Source organism: Oxyura jamaicensis, chromosome 1, assembly GCF_011077185.1.
Source record: "Oxyura jamaicensis isolate SHBP4307 breed ruddy duck chromosome 1, BPBGC_Ojam_1.0, whole genome shotgun sequence".
Taxonomy (NCBI): Eukaryota; Metazoa; Chordata; class Aves; order Anseriformes; family Anatidae; genus Oxyura; species Oxyura jamaicensis.
The window spans coordinates 148,021,818-148,043,513 of NC_048893.1; the positions used below are offsets into that span (position 1 = coordinate 148,021,818).

A 21,696-nucleotide genomic window follows, 5' to 3' on the forward strand; every position below is an offset into this window, starting at 1 on the left:
TCCTTCCTTCCTTCCTTCCTTCCTTCCTTCCTTCCTTCCTTCCTTCCTTCCTTCCTTCCTTCCTTCCTTCCTTCCTTCCTTCCTTCCTTTCTCTTTCTTTTCTTTCTTTTTCTTTCTCTCTCTTTTTCTCTCTCTCTTTCTCTCTCTCTTTCTCTCTCTCTCTCATCTTTCTCATCTTTTGTTTCCTTTTCTTTCTTTTCTTTCTTTTCATGGCATTGCTAGTCAATCGAGAAAAGTGGTTGTCCCACTCTACTCTGCACTGGTTCAGCCTCACCTCGAGTACTGTGTGCGGTTCTGGACACCACAGTACAAAAAGGATGTAAAACTGTTGGAGAGTGCCCAGAGAACGGCTACAAAGATGGTGAAGGGCCTAGAGGGGAAGACATATGAGGAGTGGCTGAGGTCACCTGGCCTGCTCAGCCTGGAAAAGAGGATGCTGAGGGGAGACCTCATTGCAGTCTACAGCTTCCTCATGAGAGAGAGTGGAGGAGCAGGTGCCAATCTATTCTCTTTAGTCACCAGTGATAAGACCCACGGGAATGGTGTCAAGCTGAGGCAGGGAAGGTTTAGGCTAGACATCAGGAAAAGGTTCTTCACTGAGGGTGGTCGCACACTGGAACAGGCTCCCCAGGGAATTAGTCACTGCACCAAGCCTGTTGGAGTTTAAGAAGCATTTGGACTGTGCACTTAGTCACATGGTCTGAATTTTATGGGAAGAACTGTGTGGTGCCAGGAGTTGGACTCAATGATCCTTGTGGGTCCCTTCCAACCTGGGATATTCTATGATTCTATGATTCTTTATTCTCTTTTCTTTCATTTCTTTCTTTCTTTCAAAATTTGTGTAACGTTAACATTGTTTAGACCTTGAGTTGGATCAGTATGTAGAGCGGGGGGGAGCAAGATGACATTTCACACATCCTAATGGTCAACTTCTGAGTGAGATTGCATTACCCTGTTTTATATATATTTATATATACTACTAAAGATCAGTAATTAAGATTAAATTATTAGTATATAAAGGTTCCTCTAAGGAACCTGCTTTGGCAGGGGGGTTGGATCCGATGATCTTTCAAGGTCCCTTTCAACCCCTAAGATTCTGTGATTCTGTGATTAAAAGAGCATATAGACATTGGTGATATTATAGCCCTCCTTATACTAAAGTGAGAACAACTCTGTACTATGCATCAGAACTGTCTGTATTCTCCAATACTGGCAACAGCACTTATTTCATCCCACTGTTATGTATTATGGGAGGAAGCTATTGTTGGTATAGATGATGTAATCAGAAATTCTGAACACATGGGGATCATTGGTGGACTGGAAGCTTTATCTTGGCCTAGCTGACACAGAAATTCAGTCCCCACACTCGATACCTGGAATACAGAGAACAAGTGTAAGACCCTCCTCCAAATTGCTCAGAAGGCAACCATCATGTTGTATCACTGTGGTTGGACTTCAGTGGCATACAAATGAAAGCCCCACCACAAAACAGAGCATGATTTCATTATAATGGAACCAAGCCAAATTAATTAATAATTCAAAAACTGTATCTTGATGTGTAGGAACTGGATTTCTGGTAGCAAGGCAAAATATGTGATGCCAAAGGGATGGCACAGTGTAACAAGGGAGTCAATGTTACTGTCCATCAAGCAGAGAAAAGAGATACAGAAAAGATGTCTTAGGAAAAGCGAGTTTATTGACATTAATTGCCGCTTGTGAGCTGAGTATCCACAAGAAGGTCTCAGAAAAAGAGGGGGGATATTTTGCCTGCGCTTTTGTGTTTATCTGGAACTGAGCAGGGCAGCTTTATCTTGCCTTTATACTCAAATGATATTAACATATATTTTTCCAAGAGATATCAAAATATTCTGTTGGTTAGAAGGAATGAACTTGTATCATCTTTCTCAATAAAATATGCTTCATAGCAGAACTACTTTTTTTGGAATTAATATTTAACTTCAGTGAACAAAATTAGCATTAGTCACATACAAAAACAAACAAACAAAAACAAATAAAAAAACACAATGAGTTACATAGTATTTTGACACAAATATTTACCTCAAATAGGACATATTTTAAATTGAAATATTCATTTAGATTCAGAGTTTGTGTGTGTGTGTGTGTGAAGGGGGCTGATATTTGTCTTCCTTCTCAGAAAATGTCCTGCAACCCAGGAGTGCTTTACAACGAAAAGCACCTCAGATTTTCATCTAAGGTTCTCAATCCCCTTGTCCTCTCCTACCCCAGGAAAATATTAAGTACAGGCAGACTTGGTTAGGTGGTATGTCAGGTTATTGATATATGTACAGTGAGAAGACAGAGGAAATCTTGTCTAGAGATGTGTTTAGGCATCACTGAATAACCAGGAAAAAGATCACAGCTATGATGCAAAAAGATCCCTAAAGTTTCAGCAGATATAACTGAATGTGTGAAAGTCAGTAGCTCTTGATAATTTATAATGTTCCAATGCCTACATACTAAAACGGCTTTACATAATCTTTTAATTAGCATTCTTGTTGGCTTTTGTGAGAAAATTTAAATGGCCTAAAGATTTCTGGTGAGTGTAAGCATTTTAAACAAGAAAAAAATGAAAATTCAGGATATTTCAGCTGATCCTAGAATACAGAAAGCCCAGTTCAAACAATGTTTTATTAAGTACTGAAAAGTAATAACTTTTTAAAATACCTTTGAAAATTTCCTTTTTTTGAAAGCTTATCTGAAGCTTTCTTATTACTTTAAACTCCCATAGCAACTTAAATGCTTTAGTCTATTTTAAGAATTAGAGGTGCATTTCAGAAAAAAAACATAATTAGGCTTCTGAGTCTAAATCTAATTGCTCCCTTTAGAAACATAAAAACAAACAAACAAATAAAAAATGTGGTTCTTGCACACAGCAACTCAAGATCCATGTTGGCCAAATGACTTTACATAAAGTGTGTTGAATAACATTGTGAAGGTCCCTGATAATTCACACTCTGTGATAGTTAATGATGGGGTAATATTATTATAAAAGGGATTTGCCCATCAAGTCCACTGATTCTAGTCCTAATGTTTGTTTGAAACACATCAAAAAGGCACAAACAGAGCAAGGCTTTTCCTAGAACAGTCTCTATGTCTTTCATTGAAATGTTACCATTCCTTAAGGATACTATTCCTCCAACTCTGCTATGAGTGTTATGATCAGGATTTCCATTATACTAATATCAGATTTGCTGATTGGTGATAATATGGTACTCTCAGCTAGAAAATAGATAATTATGATTTTGCTGCCATGTTTTGCACACATGCTATCATTTCTATGGTGGTGGGAGGGAGGGAGGAAAGAAGGGGGGAAGCCCAGTTTATTTTCAGTCTGCAAAATAAATTTTCTCTTTTACAAAAAGTTTTTTTATAGTTTATATTTTTTTTTATTGAATACTTTGAGTGAAGAAAGCAAACCTCCTTCATTTCTGACTGGATTTGAAATTTGCTTGGATCACTAAATTGGTCAGTAGTTTGTATGAAGAACATCTTCATTTATTTTATTGTCCAGTCTGTTTAATGTTTGTGTGTTCTCAGTTTGAATATTCAAATAACATACCTGTAATTCCTTTATCCTTGTAGTAAAAAAAAATCTGAGTTAGCTTTTTAAAGATATGTTAAATTTTTTAAGATAGGTATGGGTCAAATCTTGAAATAATGAAGTTGGTGTGCAAGGTGCTGATATTTTTCAAAGGAAATTATATACAAGATTGATCTTAACTTCCACAGCATAACTGGGAGACGATTCATTTGTTGTTGTTGTAGCTGTTGTTTTTAATTAGGATATTTAAAATAATATGAATTGATTTCTATGAAAGTTGACCTACCTGTATAAAAGGCTTTTAGCAGTTTAAAAAATGTGGAGGATTATTATTATTATTATTATTATTATTATTATATAGTGCTTATAAGCACTATTATTTTGTGAAACATAATTTTAAACAAAATCATTGAAAATTTATTTATGTGAGTGATAATTACAGCAAGGTATACTACCCTTTTCCATATGTGTAAAACTGCAACAATAAGTATCTTTTTTTCACAATAAATGATGTGTAGATTGTTTATGTTTAAGTCTTTTAAGGCCTAGAAAGTATTACTTTGTCTCTGGAGAAAGAATATTAGTCAAGCAGCTATGGTTCACAGCAATTTGGCTGCCAGAATGTTCCATTTCTAATGAGTTCTGTTCTTCCTTATCAGTGCAGCATAGCCAGAACCACTCAGTTATTATTTACAGAGCACAGCTTTGAATTGCATCAAAGAGAGCTTCCACTCATCAAGCTGTTTCCTGGTATTAATTTAGATCTTCCTCCTTACATCTGTAGCTAAAGCAAATTTCCGTAGTGCATAAGCTAGGTCTGGAATTAAATCAAAAAGCTTTGAGACTTCATGAAAATTCTTATATATATATATTTATTATTTTTTTAAACACAAAAGCTACATTTGCTTATCTGAACACTGAAGAGGAAAGCTTGGAGACTTTTGGTAACAAATGAGACTCAAAGACTTGTGTATGAGGAACCCTGTACACCAGTAACAAGTTAAGTTTCAAGATGAATGCAATGGGAAAATGGAGCTTTGGGGCAGCACAGTGTTCTTCCTACCTGTGTTCAAGGGTGAGCATGTTTTAGAGCTGATGGGATTAGATGGCAGTTTCAGCAGGTCTCTCGGTCTAGGCCTATATGTAGTAGGTCAGTTCTGCTTGGATTGTATTCATCCACAAACTGACAGCTTCTAAGTCACTTCTGTCTAGTTAATAAGAGGCTATGAACAAGAGTCATTGACCCAGACAATGCTCAACATTCTTAAGTATTGAAATGCTGCCAGCTGTAAGCTATACTTCACAGCAACATTTCAGACCCCCTCAGTTTTCTGGGAGTTGATTTCAAAATAGTCTCAGGCTGATGTGAGACTATCCTACCACTGAAAATATGCATGCTCCTCTCCTTGCTTCATACCAATTACCAATTTACAAATCAAATGCAACAGTTAAAAGGATTATTATTTTTTTTTTATTAAAAAAAAAAAAAAAGTTGGATTTGCAACTGACTTTTCATGTGACCAAAAGCATAGATCTAGGGGACTTTCTGGGTGCCTTCTGTATACATACTGTCAGCAGATTATTAGGTCCTATTTGAAAATTTTGAGCTGTATTAGCCAGACGATGAACATTATGCTATACATTTACATGAGAAGTGCATTTACATAATACCAGAGTGGTAGGAATTTTAGGGGGAGCTTAATGAGGTATTTGAACCTGGGGATTAAAAAGGTGATTTGCTGTAAATGTTGTAACTCTAGGAAGATAATATTTATAATCTGTGATTAATCTTGTGCATTGATTTTCTTAAATGCTTAGATTTTCTTTCTGTCTCTAACATGAATAGAAAATCTCTTCCAAACAGCTAGGTTGATTCTTAGCTAATTCTTCTGCAACATTCTGTGTTGGTTTTACAGTTACCTGTTTTCTGTCCTTATCCAATATCTACACTTCAGCTTAACTTTAAAGTACCTGTAAAAGTGTCAGAGTTGTACTTTGCAGATTTTGAACAATTATATTATTCAAGGATTGGTACAGGCTTCTGAAGTAAATGTACTTTTTAGATTTTTTTTTAGACTGCTGATTTCATTAAAATTAAAAATTGCATAAAAGCAATGCAAAACATTAAGGCATTTAGAAGGATTTACAGCTTCATTGTGAGAACGGTGGTTCTGTGAAAGACAGGAAAGAAGGAATTTTCTCTTTTTTTTTTTTTTTTTTTTTTTTTTGGATCAGAACATCTTCAAGGACCAAAAATAATTAGGATGGGGGAAAAAATCTCATGTAAGTAAGTCGGGATTATTTTTTAAAAAATACTTTAAAATAATATATATATATATATATATATATATAAAGAAATGAACAATCTATCTGCTGCCACAAAAATATTGAAAAATACCATACATTTTTAATTCAGCTTTTGCCTGTTGTAAATAACTCTAGGTTCTTACAGCAGGGAAAGCAATAAAAGAAAAATTTATCAGTATGCGTTGCAAGTTATTTTCCAGCCATTATATCTGTAGATATCTAGAGTAACAGTGTCCACTGCTGGCAAATCAGATAATTGCACTGCACATTAGAGTGATACGCTGTTGAACAGTTTTGATGAGTTAACAATCTTGATTATGAAATACTTCATAATTTAGGTTTGTTGGACTTTTTCAGGTCATTATAGGAGTACTAGGTCACTATGTTAGCAATATCCGTGCGATTGCTGCCAATAATAAATGCTATGGCATTTGAGCTAATAGTCAGGAATGTCAGCATAGTAACATAAGCAGACATTGTAATTTTTTTTTCCAAGACTTGAAAATAGGTGTATTTTTTTATATTTATGAATAGTATTAATGATATGCTAACTGTTGTGTCTTCAAAATTGAGGACAAGATAGTAAAAGCTTAAGAGCTTTATCTTGATATGATAATTTACAGGAGTAACAAAGCAAAAGTAGATTGATTATCAGAGAGAGGATGAGAAAAGTCTTGTACCTAAAAAATATTTTAATCAATTTTCTTCTAGTATTTTTGTGGAAGATAATATTTTTCTTCTTTTTTGTTTACCAATGCAAAGCATGTCAGTGCAAAGAAAAAATTTCCATTAATGAAAATAGTGCAGAGTGAAAGAAACATTAAGGATCACAAAAAAAGTATCTTCTTATGCTAGTATTATCATGTCAGATACTTATGAATATATAAAATATTAATATATATATATATATGTCATTTACTCCAGGAGAAATAGCAGACAATGCACTATTTTTTGTTTGTTTAGAAACAAGAAAACAGCTCTGGCTTTTATAGAAAACATTAGTTGTGTCTGAACCCCAGAGGAAGGGATGTACTTATTCATTCATATCTTCTCCAAGAAAAGTGAGAAACCCTTAAATAAGGGTTTAAAAGAAGTATTAGACTTTCCAAAAAACTGTCAGGAAGCTTGATATATATATATAGCTTGGATGGCATTTAGAGTTTCTTAATAATATAAAGCAGAAGATATAAACTCAGTGTATAATTAGGACTTTAAATGTTGCTTGAAGAGCAGACAGGTTATGCACTTTTAAATGTCACTCAGACAAGGCATCTGAATAAAAATATCACCATACTAACCATCTCAAATTCTTATAAACATCTTTTCATATACAAGTGTCGAATATTCTTTGTTAGATTTTACATATTCAGATATTTTGTAATTGTATATATTGTGTGTTGTCTGTATACACTGATGTTATTAATTTCACGAGCAAAAAGACTAAAGGACTTGACTCCTCTATGAAGATATCAGTTGGAATGTAATCATCCAATTAACTAGTAAATATAGTGATATAGTAAATTTCAAATTATATGAAAGGAACAATTGCATATGTGTATTCTGGTAAACATTGCCCAAGTTACAGTTATAAAGGGAGCTGAGATGCATTCTTCTTTGCAGTTGGAAAATTTCATATCAATGGCTACTTTTCTATAGGTCTTTTTTTTCTTCTTCTTTTATTTTTTTTCAGGAACTTGTGTAGCAAAAATCAATGTGTGTCAAGAATTACATTTGTGGTGATTCCATTCTTCCATTCAAGATACTGCAAATAAGTTAATTGCATCATTGCAATCTTTTTTTTTTTTTTTTTTTTTTTTTTTTTTTTTCTTCCTTTTACTGTTTTAAGAGTAGAAAGCCCTCTTAGAAGTATTAAGTCAAGCAGGTATAATAGCTTACATATTAGCATGCTCTGTCAACTGTATTGACTCCAGAGGAAGGTCACTGCAGGCTTGAAACTATATTTCTCAGGAATGGTGTTTCTGTTTCTTTTGTTTCTGTGGAATAAAATTTTGCACTCACATTGCAGTGACTTTCCGTTACTTCCAAAATGTCTGTTGTTGATTTCAGAATTCATGCAAAATAGAAGACAGTCCTGTTGTGGCTAGATAAGCAAATGCAACAGATGTTGATCTAAGCTACTACAAATTAATGAAGAAGCTCATCACTGTTTTTAGGTCTCTAATACTTAAACTGCTCTATGCATCTGTGTGTGCACTAGAGATGTGTGGTAGCTTTTTTTTTATTATTTTTTCTTTAATGAAAGTTGTTATGGCTTGTGTCACTGAAGCCTTTTCTAAGGGACTCTGGTGGCAGGTTTTTTTTTTTTTCTATTATCTTCAGTGTGAACAAAATAAAAGACAATGCAATTATGTTTTTAGTACTTAAGAATCCCTCTTCAAGGAGACTATTTAATATGGAAAATTAAAATCATAGATATAGATATAATGGGAAAAAATGCAGTGTATTTCATTTTTAATTACTTTTATAGATTTTTCCCTTAAAGTGGTCTTGTTTTGTGTGCGTGTGTTTGTGTTGTTGTTGTTGCTTCTTCATTGTTTTTGTTAAATTTTGTTTAAAAGAGATTTGTTGGAGATAGGTTTTGGACCCAGGTGAGTTATCCTGGAAAGCTTCATATGATCTTTGTGCTGTTAAGATTTTCCTGTCAATCCAGGTGGTATCTTTCATTCACCTAATCTCAGAAGAAGCGATATTAGAAGTAGAGGATAGATAAGATGAAAACTGTGAATATTCATGAAAGGTATCAGAGGAGAAGTGTTAAAAATTAGGAGCTATAATCATGTATCTTATCTTGGTGCAACATCAATTGTGAAAATAGTGTGAGAATCTCTATTCACTTTTTTTTTTTCACTGTAGAAGAATGAAGAGTTAGCCAACAGAAATGAAAATGAAAATTTAAGCAATTAAAACAGGTATATTCCTTGAGTTCTCACTATTCATGAGACTCATTACTACAATATAATCAATGCTACTGAGAGGAAGGAAAGCAAAGTCAAAAAAGCAAAAGCAAGTCTAAGCAATTTCAAAATATGTAATTTATAAAAAACAAGCCAGTAATAATGTTCAGTGTTGTCCTATTTGTCATCTACCAGGCAATTTTATTCAGTTCCCTAAATGAAACTGAATCCTTACCACCATATATGTACTTATTCCTTGAGTTGCAGACATATCCCAGATCATGTTTGGAAGAAATTGGTTGATGTAGAAGATTTATTGCATTAGCTAAGCAATTGGCACTGAGCTGATATAATGGCTTTTACTTCCTTATATGTTATGCATATTGATGTTTAGTTTTCGATAGTTCTCTGCATAACCAGTAACCTAATATAGGACTTTCTTACATGGCAGATTTTTTATATATATATATATATATATATATATATATATATACATTAATTACTCATTAACAGATTGTCTAATTACTTGGATACATAAAGTTGAGTAAGTCTAAAGCCTGTGGAGAAGTTGGATAAAACATATGCAGTCCTCTAAGCTACATATTGGAAACTTACTTTCATCTTATTTAAAGGGATTCACTTTTTTTTTTTTCAATATACATACATGTATATATCTATTACATAGGACTTCATATGCAATCAGTACAGTTTAGCAGGTATGGTTTTGGCTCCTTGAGTGCATCTTGAGATGAAAGCTGAGTGCCTTTAATACAGAGCAGTGTAAAAGCACAGGTATCCAAATTGTGAAGTATATTAGCATGTTTAATAAACTTCATTCTTAATACTCTTCAAAGTCTAATCAACCAGCATCAAGTGTTTGGGGCATTAAGGGTTTTTTAAATTGAAACATTTCACAGTGACATTGCATAACAATATTCATCCTATTACAAGCATGGAAAGCACTTCAGCTTTCTAAAAAAGAAACAAACAAACAAAAAACATCTATCATTTCATATGTTCATACTGGTATGTTCTCAACAAATATTAACTTTTATGTCAACAAATATTTTTCGATGTAGTTAATGTTTAAAAACTAAACACCCAGCTTCCTATAGAGTAAACCCTCTGACATATTTCTTCTGTCTTATTCAAATCATTCAGTTATACCTCTTGTTCTAGCTTTGTCCTCCAAGAAAAATAAATAAAGAATTAGAAGTTACTGTTGCTTTCCAACACCCACTCTCCCCTCTGTATAAACACATTGCATACCTCAGGCAGATACAAGTTTGTAGTTACATGGATAATCCTTTCCATAGAACTGTATCAATTTTCCTTGCCATTTCATTATACAGAATTAAGAAGTAAGATAGGTATTTGATTTGATATGTAAATTGAATTTAGACACTTGAATTATGTTCCACCAAAATTATCAGCAACCTTTAATAATTTTGATCAGTACTGACAAATGTTCAGAATCAGAAGCCTAGCACCACTGTGGTAATCAGTCTGCTGTCTCACTGAACATACTGGAATGTTGATTGAATTCATCCCTCAGAATTTATAAACAAGTATTTTTCACTGCTGAGACATCTTTTCTTGGAATGACATTAAAATTTCTCAATTGCCCAGTTGTACTCTTACGCATACCTTGCTATTGTTATGACTGGGTAGGTACTTTTACTCCCAGAGAAGCCTTCCCAGTTTGAAAGAAAACTTAAGGGGTAAGGAATTAATCTTCTTTGCAACTATAGCACAGACAGTCTTCAGAAAAATAATAATTGCTTTTTCAGGGATACAAAATGATTTTCAACTCTTCGGAGTCCAAAAGAACTTTTAGATTCACAATACTCGAATAATTGCTTCTAGAATATAAAATAAGATGGATTTACAGCATCATGTTCTAAGTTATTTAACCAGATAAGCAGGCTGTATTTGTCTACTCTTGTCTAGAAAATTTAATAAAAATTATTTCTCAGGAAACTAAGTCATCTTTAGCAGCAATCAAATAATCTGGCATTTTACACTTCTAAAAAATCAATGCTTGTTAGGACTTTGAGGTATTTTTTAGTGTTCAATTTTTCTGATTTTATTTGTTTGTTTGTTTTTGATATATGGAATGGTTTCAGGGTATCTGGGAGGAGTAAATATGGGCTGAGTTTGTGTAGGTGGAAACATACCTATGGTAATACCTTTTTGTTTATTTTGAAATGAATTATGAAAGGAAGAACAGTCTTCATACCTGTACTGGCCAGAAATGAATGTGTAGCTTGTAACCCTATCCAAAACAATTGAGAACATACACAAAGTGAAGAAAGAAAGAGAGAGAGAGGAACACAGCTTTTAAACCATGATGATTACAGTTTGACGGGTTTGATTCTGTAAATTTTGCAGCCTATAGATCTATGTTAGGATAGGATTTAAAGTATAGAATCTTATTTTTGAAAATGGAAGCTCCTGTAAAAACATTGTATGTACCACTAATACATGAATATACACAAATATTAAGTGTATATTTTCACTTATTAATCTTTGATGCCTGACAATGACACATTATAATTCACATTTAACATTAGATGAAATGTGAAAAGTTTTGTCCTAAGAAATATAGCCAAAAATAAAATTAAGATAAAAATATGGTTTCATATCCTAATATATGGTAAAACAAGTATTTCACATACACTTTATATGGTGAATGCTTTTCTCAAAAACTCATTAAAACAATATTTTTTTTATTTATTTATTTTAGTAGACTCCTGAAATCTATGATAAATTAGTAGTTAGAAATGAACAGATGGAAAAATGAAGAGTATTGAAAATTCCCTCTTTTGCTTTAAATCATTTGTTTGCACATTTAGAATTTTGTTAATCAGAAATAAAACTCTATTTTAATGTAGCAAATGTTATAACTGAGATATTTCCATTTGTCCTAAATACATAATCTTATACATTTACTAGTCATTAAGATAGCAGATATGTTCCTACTTCTACAATCCATCTGTTAGGAAAAGCTTCACTTTGACTAGAATTGCACACATTTTATCACAGGTTAAGACAGCAGATGGCTCTCTTGAGTTTTCGTTACAAAACCTCAAACAGTAAACAACTGTTCTGCATTTTTGAGATGCAAGTGGAAAGCAGCTTTTTTTTTTTTTTTTTTTTTTTTTTTTTTTTTTTTATCTCTGCATTAAGAAAAACATCTTCTCTTGTCTATAGGCATACTGCCCATCTTCATCTTCGTTCTTTGGCCATGACCATCATAACATTGATAAATGTTAGGGTGTTTTGGCAAAGGTCCAGTATTTGAAGGAAACTATGAAAATAGAATGAGAGTAATAAAAAACATAAAGTGGATAGTATCATGGATAGTACAGGGCAAAAGTACGTTTGTATACCATTCCTAAATTCCTCTGAAAATTCAAGGTAACAGTGGGATGGGCTTTATTTCACTCTACTCCCTCTCATTCCTTCCTTTGTTTAGAGCCAGGAGCCAGGTCTGTGGGCTGTGTCCGGTAACCTCCTACCTTGTAGGCAGGGGACGACGTCGCAGGGCCACTACCCGTCGGGCTTCCTGCGGCTGTCCATGGTGCTGAAGGCAGGGGCCGAACCGGGCCGGTGGGAGCCCCGCTGGAGCACCTACACCTGGACAAAGACCTACAGAAGGCAACGCTGTGTCTTGCCCGTTTTCTGGGAAATATGGAAAAAATAAAATAAAATAAAATAAAAGCCTAATGCAAAACTAGCACGGTCAAATGTAAATTTAAAAATAAAAAATAGCCCTCATTTTAATTACATTAGTTAAGGTAATTGTAGCAGTTGTAAGGAAATTGCTGCTCTGTAAAAACTGCCAGACAGAAAATCCAGTGTGAGTGTTTTAGCTGAATCTCTTTAGAGACACTTTTAAATAGAATTAAAATGTATTATCCAGATCCGATTGTGCATGTTCTGCTCCTAGTTGGTCTAGAATTAATACAAAATCCCTGTCTAAGGGAGCTCCTTTCATAAACTTTTGCCCTTTGTATAAAAATAGTCCTTCATAGATTAAAAGATGTAGGAAATAATGGTCAATATCGGAGATGCTGAAGCCTCCAATGAAACAAGAACCTACTTGTTTACAATACACCTACAGGTTCTATATCAAAAAACAGTGAAATATTCTAGATGTGAATTATTCCGGATGTATATTTACACTTCAATCTTTTTAGTTGTTTTTGTTTGATTTATTGTTTTTGAAAAAGGCATCTAACTAGAAAGTAGAGCACTCTGACCAGAGTATAAAGGCTATATGTTTGTTTCATTGTATCTGCCTGTGCAAGCCTTTCCCTGTAGGATAACTGTACATTATTTCTGTATTTAGTTACAACTTCAGGAAGTTTCACCATTAGACTAGCATAAAGTAAACCTGAAAAGCGTTGAGCCCTTATTTAAAATGGGAGATGATCCAACATGGAAAAAAAAAAAAAAAAAAAAAAAAAAAAAAAAAAAAAGTCGAGTAGTGATATTTTACATAGTAGTTTCTACCTGTGTTGTTTGTGAACTCACTGGGGCAGAGACTTGGTATCTAACAAGCTTGACTAGTGACTGCTCAAGGCCTCCAAGATGTAGATTATGAAAAATGTTAAGAAAGAATTTTACATTATGATGTTGATCAGTAAATCTACCTGCTGTGTCTGTTTGTGGGTGCCCTAGGGAAATCCTTCAGTATTTCTGAAACCTCCGAAAACGGATTATGTTCCAATCTGCTCTTGGTATAGTCTTGGTATAGACCATGAGCGCATGCTGGTTTTGGTGGAAGGTCCCTTTGGCTGCGTAAAAGTGTTTCTTTCTCACTGCTCTGAATCCTTCCCATGCGACAGAACCCCCTTGCCCGTGGGACCGCCACCGTGAGAGGCGCATCCGTGTGCCCTGCCCGGCTCTGGGCGGGCTGGCCGGGAGAGGGTCTGCGGCGGGCCGGGCTGCCCTGCGGGGACCGCGGTCCTCCTCCCCGCCGTCCTCTGCCCCCAGAGCACCTCCGGCTTGGGCACGGAGGAGATACCTGTGTAAAGCCGCACCTGGTGGGGGGTTGGTTTGGCTGGTCGGCGGGTAACCGCCGCTCACCCCCGTACCCGGGCTTTGTTCTCCATTTGGCGAGCAGAGGGGCTTGCTCAGTTGGCTTACTCATTTGGCTCCGACCCCTCGACACCCTCCGCCGTGCCCTGGCTGCGGGCAGCAGAGCCGGGCGGCGCCCAGGAAGGCTCGACGGGGGGGGGGGGGGGGGGGGGGGGGGGGGGGGTGGTGGTAAAGGAAGGTGTCGGGGGAAGCAGGGCGGCAGGGAACCGCTGCGAAGGTGTCGGAGGGAGTGCGAGGAAGCTGGCGTGAAGGTGTGCGTTTTTGCGAGGGTGTCTGGGGGAGCACCCCGGAGAGCTAAAGGAGGAGTAGCGGCTGCTGGTGGGGGATCCGGTGGGAACTCACTGTTGCCCACAAGAAAAAGGCGTCAACGACACCCCCCGCCTCTCGGCCCTTTTTCTTTATTCTCCTGCTTTCCTCCCGTCCCTCCTCCACGCTCTTTACCCTCGCCGCCCCTCGGCTCGGGAGGACAAAAAAGCTCCAGCGGTGCGTGTGTGTGCGGTGTGTGTGCGTGTGCGTGTGTAGGGAGGCTGGAGCGGGGTGGGACTGAAGAGCTGTGATTACAGCTCTCGCAGGAGAAAGAGATTGCTCTCTCCAGATGCTGATTTCCGAAGCACTTGGCAATCATCAGGCGGGAGCCTGCACGAGGCGGCGGCGGTAGCCGCCCGGAGCCGCTCCGATGGCAGCGGCGGGCGAGCGGGCGGCGGCAGCGCGGGGTTGAGAGGGGGCAACCGGGGCGGGGGGAGACGAAGCCCCCGGCCCGAGCGGGGCTCCGCGGAGCGCTGCTCTGCCCCGAGCCCGCCTCGCTCCGCGCCCCTCCGCGCCCCTCCGCCCGCAGCCGCCGGGGCAGGGCGGCGGGGCTCCCATGCGGTGACCCCCGGCGGCAGCGCAGCTCCCGGGGGGTAGCGGGGCGGGGGTGCACCCCCCCCTGCAGCCGCCCCTCGTCCCGGAGGGAAGGAGGGAGGCTCTCGCTCGCCCGCTGCCCCCGGGGATGGGTCCCCGCCGGGACTAAGCGCCCCGCCGCCCGCCCCCCTGCCCGTCGCGGGCAAGCCGGCGAGCAGCCATGGCAGCGGCCATCGCCAGCGGTTTGATCCGCCAGAAGCGGCAGGCGAGGGAGCAGCACTGGGACCGGCCCTCGGCCAGCAGGAGGCGGAACAGCCCCAGCAAGAACCGCGGGCTCTGCAACGGCAACCTGGTGGACATTTTCTCCAAGGTCCGCATCTTCGGGCTCAAGAAGCGGAGGTTGCGGCGCCAAGGTGCGTCCCTGGGGCCGGGAGCAGCTGGGGGGCGGGCGGGAGGGGGCGACCCGTGGCCACAAACTTCCCGGGCGAGGGGAGTCCCTCCCCGGCTCCGGCTGCCCCCTCCCGGGGCTTCCTTTCAGCCGCGGATTTGGGCTCCGGCCGCGGGAGCCGGGGCTCCGGGGGTCTCCTTGGGCGAGGTGGCAGCGTGCGGCGAGTCGGCTTACTCCACCCGCATCACCGCATCTCCCTTTCTCCCTCTCATTTTTGTTTTATTTATTTATTTATTGGTGTGGTTGTAAGGACGAATAGTAAACGCCGTGTAAAGCCTTACAAGTGTCCGGTGCCTGGGAAGGCAATTCGAGGGAGCCGTCGCTGAGTCCCTTTGTTGAGCTGCATGAGTGGTTTTGCCATGCAGCCCGTAACGGTGCCTACTCCAGCTGCCCTGAGCAGCAGGAAACCGTAACTTCCGAATTACGAAAGTAAGAAATATGTCATGGATGGTAGCCTTGGGAGCCCATGTTTGCTTCCCCTTCTGTGTGTCTGCCTTCCTACTGCTTTTCCGAGTTAGGGCCTCTGAGTAGAGATGAGGAAGTTTGGCAGACAGTCCTGGGTAGATCGCAAGTAGTCAACAAGCCCAAGATGTCTAAAACTGGTACTACAGGGACTGCCTTTTATCACTTTTTTTTGTGTCTGGACACTAAGTATAATAGGAGTTAAGAGATAACATGACTTCCATAGTTGCTCTTATTTTGTGATACTCAATATTCAACAGTGTTCAAAACTTGTGATGACTTATTTTGTACTCATTCTCAGGAAACAAGTAGTTTTAAAACAAAAGAATTGTAACATGAATATTGACAATCTTAAGTGTAACTCAAAACATGGATAATACCAGTCAATGATGAAGTGCAAGCTATACTGTTACATTAGAGAATGCCACCATGTGTTGTAGTTCGGTATGTATACTATATCTTATTTTTAAGCTAGCTTGGAAGGTAATTTTAAGAAGCACAATTAATGATCTACCCTAATCAATCTCTCATTTTTTTTTATTTTTTATTTTTTTTTATGCTTAATACTTGAAATATCATACATTGTCAAAATAAATCCAGTTTTATGGTTACATGGCTCTATTACTATAAAAATTATTTCTTATAAGTTCTAATGTTAGCTAAATCTTGCCATTTTTAGATGGTAAAGTGATACTGGGAAGATGAGTTATCGCTTTCCCTGCATGTCAGTGGTAAATTCTATGCAGCCTTATTTTTAGGCAGTCTGCATATGAGTGAAGACTAGATTTCATAAGAAGGCTAGAGTATTTGCTTTATAATGGTGGATATATGCATGTGATGTCTGTGCATGAGAACAAGTTTAGGAGGATTTCCTAACTGAACAATTGTTCTGAACCACCTGTTCAATCTTAGTTGGGGGAGAACTCTACATTTGACTATATTACAGTTTGAGGAGGCGATGACTGCCTCTCAGCACTGAAATGCAAACATTTTCTTAGGTAGGATGAAGCTTAAAAGGGACTTCCAACCTCATCTTTCTTCATTCATTCATTCCTTCTTCGTAAGGCACTTTGTGTCACCCTTGAATAAAGGAATTGGATTAGTATATATTTTACCTGTAACCCATACCACTCATACAGATGATTTCTAAAAGAATGATTGGAATAGGGCATCAAACCTTATTTCCTCTAAGAATCATTCAAATGGAGATGTGATGAAGTTCATTTATTTATGCTGAGGTCTTGGAATTGCTATTCCTTCTGAAAAATTACTGTTTTGCCTTTTACTGTGTATGAACTTTACTTTTCACGATTCATAGAGTGATATTTGGAGTGCCTGTGGATTCAAAGTTGTATGTTATTAGGAGGGAAGCTGAAGAAACAATTAAACAAGTTGATTGCTTTAAATGTGCAATTCATATAGAAATTAATATTTATGAGAGTCACTTTTTAGTTTACCTAACCAGAGTTATGTTACCTAACCAGAGTTAAATGATTGCTGAATTCTTCACTGAAATTTACTGTCAAACCCATCCGATTAAGTCTTTGCCAAGCAAAACAGGATGCATTTCAAAACATCTGTTGTCAGAAACGCACTATGGAATTCTGACAAATAAATCTTATGTAGATGATATACAGAGTGCCATGAGAACATTGTGAATAATGAGATAACCGAGATGTGACAATCTGTAGCTTCTTCATTCAATTCAGTGGAAGTGTAGAAGTATATATAAAATATCTTTAACATATATCAGTAAAAGCTAGACACATGGAGTTAAAAGTGTTTTGCTTTGTAAAGTACTTCCATATGAAAAATAAATGTCTTCCTATCTTTGAAATAGGCGGCCAAACGTAGATCTGCTGCTTTTTAAATTCAAAATATACATTTTCTCTTGTATATACATGTGTACATGATAGACAAATACTTATACAATGTATGCACACTTACCAAGATGTTAGCAAACTTTTGAAAATATTCTTTATTTCTAATCTTTTCTTTAAAAATGCCTAATAATACTCTTGCTGAGTGGGATTTATTTGTGTACAAATCAAGTTATTATAAATATGTAACACAATAATATCATATGCATACCTAATTTAATGTGATATTTTTCTGTTGTGACTAATTTTCTGTGCATAGTTCTATTAGAAATATGTTTTGGAAGACTAACACTTAGGAAGGGTAGCATTAAAGAGAGATCCAGGAGCTCACTGATGGTAAAGGGTAGTATTTTTATTTGCTTATAAACTGGCTCCAGTGATAGATGCAGTGGGAATTTTAAACAGCTTTTCTAAAACCTGGTTAATGAATTAGACTTATAATAAAAGTGATTTCTGTGAAAAACTTGTCTGGTAAGCTACTGAACAGATGAAACCACTTTCATTCACCAGACAGCTTGGGTTCATGTTGTTTAGTATTATGATATTATTCTACTTGTCAACTGCAGAAGAAATCGCTGTCATTAATTTTCAGGTAGCAATGAAGCCAAGATCTTGCCTGACATTGATGCCAGACATCAATTAATTATAAATCGTCCTCTTCTTCTGGATTAGAGATTGTTCAATTCTACTTGTTTCCCAGTTTATGTTAATATAATCACAAATGGAAAGCTTGACAGCCAAGAATTTAGGTTGTTATGGGAAATAACCTAATATAACCTGGGACTATCCAATAACTGGAAGAAAAAAAAAAAGCCAGTACTTTACCTCATGCACCTACAGTGTACAGAGATTAAAAACGTATGATTACCACTAAGTGCAAATTCTAACTTCTTAGTGTATATTTTCATCTTCAAATGAAGCTTTTTTGCTAATCTGAACAGTCGTAATTTGTTTAATTAAGTCTCTTGAGATTATTTTACTGGAAAATATTCAACATTTAAATGTATTAAAACCAAGTGTAAAGTTTAGTGTTTCTCTGAGTTAATACCACATTTAGAGTTCTAAATTTATACATACAGTGTATAAATTCTGGAATGACATGGCCTCTGATTTTGAATATTAATATTTATGAGAAAGAGAAACCCAGGGAACATGTTCAGAAAATTCAATGATTAGATTTTATTGCATCTTATAAAGGTAATTTAATTCTCCAAAGAAAGCATTTTTGGAAAAATCCTCAGAATATCAACTAATGTTTTGAGGCATATGTGGGAGTGGCCCATAATTTCAGATGTAGATAATTCCCCATAGACATAATGCCTGAAGTAGTTTTTAGTTCTCCATGCATGTAGAATGATACCAATGGAATGTATGTGGACATGCCTCGTTTCCAGAACCTTAAGAACCTGCATAGAATTCCAATCCGTTAACTCCAATCTTTTGATGATCTGGCTTGTTTGAAGTTTCCTTGGACCATAACCTGTAGCTGCACTCCTATGTGACTGTATCTGGAGTTAATTATTCTTAACAGCTCAGTAAAACCCACAGTTTCTGCAATGTCTAAGTATAAAACCTAGAAAATGCAGGTGTTTTTGCTGGGTGTTTAACTATTGTTGCTTATTCTTAAATATTTTTCTTCTAATGGAATTGGTTAACCCACAGTCCTTTTGGAACTAATGACCTAGTCATAACAGTGTATAGAAAAGAATCTTTTTTTTTTTTTTAAAAAAAAAAAAATCTGTTTGTTTGTTTTTCTTCGCTGCTAATCTGTTTGAGGGATTGAATGATGCTTGTCCCTAATTGAAAATATATAAATACTCTATTTCTTATGTAAAATATTATAAGAATATTTAAAATTTATTTTTAAATGTGTGATCTGCTAGACAGTGTCAATTTTTTTTCCATACATTCAGTATTTCACATAGACTCTGTTCTTGCTAACAGAGGCTTTAAAAAGAAATATAATAATGGCTGGACTGTAATTCTCTTTCACTGAATTGGTCTTAGTGGCTCTAAAAGTGACGAATGAAAGGTTTTTGAGAGGAAATTGGGAAAGAGAACTTTTAAATGGTAACATAATTTTAGGGACCATTGATTTTTAATAATATCTCAAACATTAGTGAAAGAATTTTGTGGGCCTTAAACCTATGTGTAGTGCTGTACCAGTTATTTCAAAATATGTCTTATCTTAATGTCAAGTGAATAGAAAAACTTAACTATAAATGTAGTATATCTTAAAATATTATGCTGAAAGTAGAAATCAGATAGTTTCAGAGAGCAGTAAGTATTTTAATGTATGTTTTCTAAACATAGTAGTTGCATGTGAAGATTTCTTTGAAATCATAGTTGTTCTGGATTGAATTCTTTGCTTGTTTCATGTGTAAAGTACTGTGTATTTTTTATCATTTTTTCTTCCTGATAAACTTTGGTCTGCATTTATTTGCCTCAGGAAATTTGCATATCTGGAGTATATGTAAAACTGGAAGAAAACAAATTTCACTTTTCCTATAAACAATCACTGCTTTTCACACTCTACACTTTGTAATTGCTGACTTAACTTTTCATTTGCAAATTAGGTCTTTATTCTTGTGTGATCTTGCTGGATCTCCAAAGTTCAGGCAGTTTCATTCCATACATTCCACACATAGTGTTTTTTTTTTTTTTTTTTTTTTTTTTTTTAAGGCGCATCAGGTATTGTACCTATTAAACTTATTAAAGAAATAATTTATCTGGTTAATCGGTGTACTAAGGGAGATTTCAGTGCAGACAATTTCCATTTCACGGTAATATACTTAATATACTGATAGAAACATTGTAGGTGAGGTCAGTTTTTTGTGCTGTATTTAAAAACTTTTAAAAATATATAATCTATTAGTGCCACTGATCTATTAGTGGCAGTAATAAATTTAAATCTAGAGCTAACAGTCAAAATGTTTACCGCAGAAAACTTTGCTGTTAAAGTATTTTGATTTAGAGTTTAAACATAATTGAGAAACTTAAGAATGCACAGAATGGTGAGATGAGATACCTTTCTTTTTTTTTTTTTTTTTTTTTTTTTTTTTGAACTAGTGAATAGAGGCCTGTCTTGGTTAGTTATATGTAAGCTCATTTTTACCTCTGGCAAATATTAGAGAGTTAGTAATACATAGGAAGATATACCCCAATTGCATATATTCTTACTGTGACGTCAGCTTTTTCTGATACTCTTTGAAACTGGTACATTTTTGTTCTTTAGAGTTGTTAGTGCTAATTCAGATATTACGCTCTGCCATACTCTGAGTGGTGTGAAAATACAAGGAATAGATTATACTATATTCTATGGTAGAAAGGGATGAGAAAATTAGTAAAGCCCTGAATTTCTCTATTGTGACCTAAAATCTGCAACCTGTTTTCATTTTGTTGTAGACCATAAAGTTTGTTTACATTTAGTTTTGCATTTCAGTTATATAAATCAGAGAGTAACCTTGATGTGATGAAGTTTTGATCTTCCAATATATTTTTTATGGAAGTGAAAATTAGGGAACATACCCTTTCCAGGTGTTAGAATCTAGCTGCTTTTAGTGCCTGGATTTAGCAATACATAATTGGAGCAAGTTAAAGGTAGATAGAAGTCAAACTCAGAACTCAAATTCTGATTCTGTTCCAAACTATAGATGATTTTGGCATATCCTGAAATATGTGACATTACATAATAGATAAATAAATATATAAACAAAAAAGGTGGATAATTGTCACACTTCAAAGAAAAGCTAACATAAAATTGAAATAAATAAATGATAAAAGGTCGATATAAAATTTGAATAGATGTACTAAGTTGAAAAACATACAGAAACATTTTTCCCCCAAGGTTTTTAGGATGTAAGGTTGTTTGTCTTGCCATTTCATAAAATGGTGAACACAAACTAATAAAAATGGTATTGTCTATCTTAGTAAGGTTTTCGTAGATGAAACTAGATAAATTTGACTGAAATGGGAAGTATATCCTTGCTCTAAAATAAAGGATAATCTCTAGGATGTAACTAAATTAAACAATTTAAATCCATAGTCTTGCTTCTAATCCCTTGCCCAGGTGTAGACCTTTTGAAATGCATTGGAGTTAGAGTGCTATGAATTTCCTGTAAATTGAAACAGGTTTAGAATAGCAATGGGCATTAATCAGCATAACTAAATGATGGA

The 21,696-nt window shown here is 36.4% G+C and overlaps 1 protein-coding gene across 6 annotated transcripts in view; it reads left to right on the top strand.

The window, feature by feature from the left end:
* Nucleotides 1–21,696, top strand: part of FGF14 (fibroblast growth factor 14) — a 410,996-nt gene that overhangs the window by 252,956 nt on the left and 136,344 nt on the right. The window contains exon 1 of one of the 6 annotated variants that reach the window (XM_035318614.1): nucleotides 14,124–15,143. The exons of 4 other annotated variants lie outside the window; for them this stretch is intronic. In XM_035318614.1, coding sequence (XP_035174505.1) covers nucleotides 14,951–15,143 — 193 coding nt within the window. In that variant the 5' untranslated portion in view covers nucleotides 14,124–14,950. Of the gene's footprint in view, nucleotides 1–14,123; nucleotides 15,144–21,696 lie in introns of those variants that run through there. One more of the 6 variants, XM_035318600.1, reaches the window with a different exon arrangement.